Genomic DNA, 7749 nt, shown 5'->3' on the forward strand with positions numbered 1-7749 from the left:
AAAGTGTTCATTCATCTGGTAACACATTAGATAAAGAGGCTGGGGGGCGTCAGCCAGGAAAGGACTTGCTATACAAGCATGGGACCTGAGTCTGATACCCAGAACTCAGATAAGAAGCTGGGTGTGGTGGAGCCTCTTTGAAATCCCAACACTGGGGAGGCAGAGACAGGCAGATCCCTGGGGCTTGCTGGCCAGCCAGCCTAGAATAATCTGTAGACCCCAGCTCTCAGTGAGAAACTTTTTCTCAAGGTCTTGCTTAAGAGCAATAGCTTCTGAGGGTTGATGTCTGAGCTGATGTCTGCCTCTGCATATACATCTACCTACCTACCTACATACACACACACACACACACACACACACACACACACACAAGCACACACAAGCTCCACCCCCATGATTGTCTGTCTCTGTTTCTTCTCCCCCCACCACCACATGCTTCAACAAAGGTAATAAATTCATCTCCCTGATTTGAAAAGACTGGAGGAAGGCGTTTGGTTTGCTGGTAATGATGTCTCTCCTCAACATCATCATGGCTTGAGTCAAGCAGCACCTACAGGAAGCATGCATACCTTTTTAACTGAAGCAATATTCTTCAAAGAACCTATCCCCTGGAGATCTCAGAAAGATATTAACAAACAGAACCTATGTCCACAAAGTCTTGCACACATTCATCTAAAGAACGACTATAAATTTAGTGCAAGTTTAATCAATATTCTTGATGAGTGTGAATATGTATATGCATATATACACACACACATATATATCAAAATTGAGAATTTACAAATAAAATTTGAGGCACTTAGCCCAGTGGTGGATAAGTCTTCAGGATAAATCTCAAAGATGGTGTACGTCCTTCAGTAATTTTAGTAACTCAATTCTATTTCATACAAAGACGTGTGAAGCTTTAAGTCGGCTGGTTTGAAGAAGAGAGAAGCAGAGAGCACTCTGTGAAGCCAGAAGAGCATGCCAGCGCTGTTCCCTGGAGATCCCGGAGTGTCCAAGCTTTGTGCCTGAAGAGTCTGGAAATCACACTGGATCTGCTGCAGGGTTGATGTCTCTGGAATGTGTGATTACAAATGAACAAAGTGCAGAGAAGTGAAGGTTCGGCAAAACTGAATGATATTTATAGTCCAGACCAAGAAATGTGGCCAAATTCTGACGGAAGAGGACCAAATGTCATGTCCACCCTGTGGCCTCCTGATACACTGGGGCAGCAGGCTTGGAACACTGTCTTTCTTTTGCCCAGAGTCCCCAGCACAGGTTAGTCAAACAGGCTGGGAAGATGAACTTGCAGCAGGCCCATCCTGTGGTCACCACTTTCCTGGGATGGAGACTCCACACTCGTACCAGCCCACATAGTAATAGGGGGTTCCAAAACCAATGTGTCCAAAGCTGACAGGCTCCTGGCGGTACTGGCGATGGTAGCCTGGAAAGGCAGTGGCAAAGAGAGGGAAAGGCTGGAGTTACTAACAGGAAAACTTCTCACCCTGCAGTCTGCATTAAGACAGAATGTTTTGATGAACATTTCTGAGTGTTGTTTGTGAATACAGTGGGCCAGTTTTATGTGTTATAGTAAAAGTAGGTCTACCCCCAAGGCATGTTTTATGGGTGATAATCTTCTCTCACTCATCACAAAAGAATGTGATTTCAGCCACCACTAGAGAGAATCCACAGAAGAATGCACCCTAGTCTGGGGAAACTACACATCACTCAACCCCATTTGTTTTTCTGAGTTCAGAGCTTCTGACCTCCTGGAACTGTTCAACTCTAAGGTTTAAGCCTGAGAACTTGGAGCAGACTTGTAGAAAAATTTTTTTCTTTTCTAGAAAAAATCTGCACATTGCTGACTTCTTATAATAGAAGAACGCTCCAACAGCCTTAAAATGTCTAGGGACTTCTATTGCTCTCAACTTTGGTCTTATTTCCCTCTTGCCAAATAATGACTAGCCACCACTCTACCAGTGAGCACACCAACCAGTCACGGTCAACTCTACAGCCTTAGCACAGAAACACCAATGAAGACAGATAACACAGGACTGTAACTGAAGCCAGAACACCACAAGAGCTGAAAATATATGGGTTGTGTAGACATCTGTATTTATTGTGATGAACTGAGCTGGCTTACATATTTAACCTAACATGACTCTAGATCTTCCTAGTGAGGAATTGTTAGATGAGGTTACAGTTTAAATCAGTAAACTAAGCAGATCATCTCTACAATGTGACCTCACCTGATCAGGTTAAAATCTTAACAGAAATGACGACTAAGCTCTAATAGAAAGACATGAACTCATGCACTGTCTATGTTCATCCATATTGTAAGACTCAACTCATACTGCCTGTCCTGACAACCTTCCTTAACAGACTTGGGTGTTTGCCTCCCTTGATTCATATGGTCATAATGAATCCAATTCCTTGACAAGGGGACAACCACATGGCGCAACCAGTTATTTACATATCACAGTGTCCACTATCACGAAACTTCCACACAGTTACTTTCCCTTCCTGGTGACAGAGCTTTTTTCTAAGCACAGGGATGGTGTCTTATATAGCCCTTTGTATTTCCAGTCTCTCAAGGCCCACCCCAAGGCCAGCATAGGATAGAAGTGCTTTAATTCCTTGATTCACTAATTCTTACCCTTTATGATCCGAAGTGCTCCCAGCATGGATCTCTAAACTATAAGTCAAAGGCAGAGCTACCATACATCTTTTTCATTATAGTCATTTTCTCCCACCCATCTCTCCCAGTATAAAATAGCAGCTCTGTTCTTACCTTGAATGGTGGGAAGAGCTTCTATATAAGATTGAGGTCCTGTTCTTCCATCCAGATGTGAATCCACAAACTGACAATGGTCTTCACCCCTTCCCCAGCTGTCTCCAATGCTGTAGAATGTGTCTGCATAAGGGAATATCACAGGCTATTGACTACTAGAGAGTGTCACTGTTGGGTTATGAGTTAGAGCAAGCTTTAGAGACTGTTTAAATTGGGAACATTACTTAAGCTATGTGTTCCATAGTTTCTATATCTAAAAAATGTTTATAATGGCACAAATGTCATTAAGCATTTTAAGAAGCCAGTAAGATTTTGTATACTAAATACTTAATATATGTTCAGTCCAGGGGACCTTTAGCAATACAACCAGCTCTGAGGTGTAAATGATGGATCTCTTAATCCTTAGCTTTCTAGAGAGAATTACACACACACACACACACACACACACACACACACGAAGAGATTGGAAGTCAGGCAGGTCTGTGTAGTTAGTTAGAAGAACCTATTTCCACACAGTTTCAAGGCACCAGGTGCTGTCCGTGGTGCTGAAGCACAACTCAAGGCTGGACCACATTGTGTTGTTTCCCACGCCAGGGTCCAGAGGATGATCGTTCAATCTCTCTTAGATAGTTTGAAGGGAAAGAAAATGGGTGGAAGAGACATAAAGAGATAGGTAGAGACACATAAAGATAGATAGATAGAGAGAGAGAGAGAGAGAGAGAGAGAGAGGAGAGGGAGAGGGAGAGGGAGTGGAAGAGGGTAATGGTGAGGGAGAGGGTGATGGTGAGGGAGAGGTTGAGGGTGAGGGTGAGGGTGAGGGTGAGGGTGAGGGAGAGGGAGAGGGTGAGGGTGAGGGTGAGGGTGAGGGTGAGCAGTATCTAGTAATGAGATGAGGAAGGTAAATCTCCAGAGTTAGGGATAGAAGGGAAGACGTGGTTTTGATAAATGAATCTTTTCTAGTAAGAAAGATAAATAAATTAAAAATTGTTCAGTTCAGTATATTACCATAGCCACCCAAGTGTAAGACTTACCTTTGAGATTGTCACTGAGGTAGATCTTATACCTTAGAGAATTACAGAGAGCAACTCCCACAAACTTTTTGTACCACGTCCGTTTCACATACTGCCGGCCATGGCAGTCACTGTAACCAGGGTCGTGTTTGAAAGCAAACGGGATCCAGATGGGTTCGCCACCTTGACAACACAAAAAACACACTCTGAGGTACAGTGGGTCACAGGGGTTACTGTTCCATATGAACTATCAGAATGCTGTCTTCCTTCCTCTCTGGTCTTCTCTGAGCAAACGTGCATTCTTTTTTCTCTTTTTAATACTAAAGTGCACCAGGGTATCACGGGTTAGATCTAAAGTGTCGCCCGTCAGCTCATGTGTTTCAAGGTTTGGTCTGCTCTGATGGGCTCTGGAGAGATTACTGGATTAGGAGGGTTCTCACTTCATCATGGGTTAGCCCACTGATAAATTTATACCTGAATCAAGGAGGGGACTGGTAAAGGAAACAGATAACTAGATAATGGATGCAAAGGGATCTTCCCTCCCCCTTCCAGTTGCCTGCCTGCCATGGAGGACAGTTTTGCTCCACCTGTCCTTCAGCCAGAATGTTCTACCTCACCTCAGGCTTAGGAGCAAGGAAGCCATGTGGCTATGCTCTGAAATCTCTGAAAGGATAGACCAAAATAAGCTTGCCCCACCTAGCTTTCTTGGGTATTTCATCAAGGCATCCAAAAGCTAACTACAGTATCTGAAGGGCAGGGTTCTTTTATGTTAGAGTATTTTAACAGTGGCCTTTCAAAGCTCATGCAAGTCTCAAGGGAAAGCAACTGCATTGGCACATTTGACCTTTGGGACATGTCACAGTACTCCAAGTCCCTCAGCCTAGAATCTTGCTCTTTCAGTCCCTCTTTATTCCTGTCTTGGAACTTGAAACACAGAGCTTGCTCAGGTTGTTGGGGGAGGGGAAGGAAAAGGAGGTAAAATGTCCTAGTACACTTGCTGCATTTTGCCAACTTTTCATCACTTTAAGACGCTCATGGGGATTTGTACAAGGAGATAAGAATGGATCGACTTGCATTCGTCTACATGCTGACCTCCAGTTGAACCAGCACCATTTGTTAAAAATGCTGTCCTTTTTCCATTGGACAGTTTTAGCTCCTTTGTCAAAGATCAGGTGACCATAGGTGTATGGGTTCATTTCTGAGTCTTCAGTTCTATTCCATTGATCTTCCTGCCTGTCTCTGTACCAATACCATGCAGTTTTTATCACTATTGCTCTGTAGTACAGCTTGAGGTCAGAGATGGTGATTCCCCCAGAAGTTCTTTTATTGTTGAGAATAGTTTTTGCTATCCTGGTTTTTTTTTGTTATTCCAAATGAATTTGAGAATTTCTCTTTCTAACTCTGTGAAGAATTGAGTTGGATAAAGGACCTTCACATAAAACCAGATACACTGAAACTAATAGAAGAGAAGGTGGGGAAGAACCTTGAATACTTGGACACAGGGGAAAAGTCCCTGAACAGAACACCAATGGCTTATGCTCTAAGATCAAGAATTGACAAATGGAACCTCATAAAATTGCGAAGTTTCTGTAAGGCAAAGGACACTGTCAATAGGACAAAACAGCAACCAACAGATTGGGAAAAGAGCTTTACCAATCCCACATCCAATAGAGGGCTAATATCCAATATATACAAAGAACTCAAGAAATTAGACTCCCAACAACCAAATAGCCCTATTAAAAATGGGGTACAGAGCTAAACAAAGAATTCTCAACTGAGGAAATTCGAATGGCTGAGAAGCACCTACAGAAACGTTTAGCATCCTTAGTCATCAGGGAAATGCAACTCAAAGCAACCCTGAGATTTCACTTCACACCAGTCAGAATGGCTAAGATTAAAAACTCAGGTGACAGCAGATGCTGGCCAGGATGTGGAGAAAGAGGAACACTCCTCCATTGTTGATGGGATTCCAAGATGGTGCAACCACTCTGGAAATCAGTCTGGCGGTTCCTCAGAAAACTGGACATAGCATTACCTGAGGACCCAGGAGATGCTCCAACATATAACAAGGACACATGCAGCCTTATTTATAATAGCCAGAAGCTGGAAAGAACCCAGATGTCCTTCAACAGAGGAATGGATACGAAAAATGTGGTACATTTACACAATAGAGTATTACTCAGCTATTAAAAACAATGAATTCGAGAAATTCTTAGGTAAGTGGATGGAGCTAGAAAATATCATCCTGAATGAAGTAACCCAGTCACAAAAGGACACACATGGTATGCACTCACTGATAATTGGATATTAGCCCAGAAACTCACAATACCCAAGATTCAACTCACAGACCATATGAAGCTCATGAAGAGGGAAGACCAAGTGTGGGTGCTTCTGTCCTTCTTAGAAGGAGTTAACAAAATACTCAAAGGAGCAAATATGGTGTCAAAGTGTGGGACAGAAACTGAAGGAGAAGCTGTCTGGAGACCATTCCATCTGGGTATTCATTCCATGTGCAGTCACCAAAGGTAGACGCTGATGTGAATGTCAGGAAGTATATGCTGACAGGAGCCTGATATAGCTGTCTCCTTAGAGGTCTGCCAGAGTCTGACATATTCAGAGGCAGATGCTTACAGCTAACCATTGAACTGATCAAGGGGTTCCCAATGAGGAGTGAGAAAGAAGACTGAAGGAGCTGAAAGGGTTTGAGGCCCCATGAGGAGAGCAACAATACCAACAAACCAGAGCTTCCAGGGTCTAAACCACCAGCTTGGGAGCACATAGGGAGGGACCCATGGCTCCAGCTGTATATGTAGGGGAGGATGGCCTTGTTGGGCATAGGTGGGAGAAGAGATCCTTGGTCCCAGAAAGGCTGGACACCGAATGTGGGGGAATTCAAGGGTAGGGAGGTGGGAGTAGGGGGACACACATTCTCATAGAATCAGGAGGAGGGGGGATGGGATGGGGGTTCCGGGGTGGGGGCGGGGAATGGGGTAAGGGGATAACACCTAAAATGTAAATAAAATATCCAATAAGAAAAATATAAAAGAATTAGTATATCACCAAAAATTCAAAACCAAAAAAAAAAAAAGAAAGAAAGAAAAGATGCTCATGGGGACGATGTAAACAAAGTACCTATTTTACAGGTATCGGCTACTCCCATCACCATCTGTGTTAAAGCATTTTCAAGTCATTCTCTTCCACAAAGAGGATGGGATGTGGACAAAAAGTCATGCAGATGTAAAACTCTCCACCATTTCTATGTGTAGGTCGCCATAGCGACCGTACATCTCACACCCACTATTCACATCTCACGTTCACAGAGTGTCAGAATCCTCAAGACGAGAAACTCACCTGGCGGCCTCACAACCAGCAGAGGATTGTCTGTGGATGAAAAACAAGTAATTGAATTTGTAACAGATGTTGGGAAAATATTGAAATGCCAACTATAATGAAAAGAGCTACTCAAATTGGAATAGAGGGGAAAATATAAGGTTTGTTTATCAGATACCAGAGTATGCCATAGGTTTCACTTTGCAAGCATTGTCTTTTGAGAAACACTTTCTGGGAAACTGCTTTATCGTTGGCACAGAAGCTGTGAGTTTCTGGAAGTAATGTTTTGAAATTGTGTGCTGTGAAAGTAATTCATATGTGTATATACATATGTGTATATACTTCAGGATGGCCAGCTGGCTCAATGAATAAGAACCTGGGTTTCATCCTTGGATCTGTGTGGTGAAAGAAGACTAACTCTTGAAAGCTGTCCTGTGACCTCCACATACACACTGTGGCACACACACATACACACACACACACACACACATACTCTCTCACATTTATATTGTGGTATATATATACACATATGTTCTTTCTCTCTTACACACATATGCATAAATAAATAGATCATATAAAACTTTGTAAAGAGAGAGAGAGAGAGAGAGAGAGAGAGAGAGAGAGAGAGAGAGAGAG

At 43.0% G+C, this 7749-nt stretch overlaps 1 protein-coding gene across 2 annotated transcripts in view; it reads right to left on the minus strand.

Moving 5' to 3' along the window:
• Positions 1 to 671: 671 nt before the first annotated feature.
• Fndc1 (fibronectin type III domain containing 1) overlaps positions 672 to 7749 on the minus strand; it is a 67167-nt gene continuing 60089 nt past the window's right edge. For both annotated transcript variants that reach the window (XM_028772732.1, XM_028772731.1), the window contains 4 exons: positions 7135 to 7164; positions 3805 to 3966; positions 2774 to 2896; positions 672 to 1426 (listed from right to left, as the gene is read on the minus strand). In XM_028772732.1, the coding sequence (XP_028628565.1) occupies positions 1311 to 1426; positions 2774 to 2896; positions 3805 to 3966; positions 7135 to 7164 (431 nt within the window). In that variant the 3' untranslated portion in view covers positions 672 to 1310. The remainder of the gene's footprint in view (positions 1427 to 2773; positions 2897 to 3804; positions 3967 to 7134; positions 7165 to 7749) is intronic.

This window comes from Grammomys surdaster, unplaced genomic scaffold (assembly GCF_004785775.1).
Source record: "Grammomys surdaster isolate TR1022 unplaced genomic scaffold, NIH_TR_1.0 218, whole genome shotgun sequence".
NCBI classification, from domain to species: domain Eukaryota; kingdom Metazoa; phylum Chordata; class Mammalia; order Rodentia; family Muridae; genus Grammomys; species Grammomys surdaster.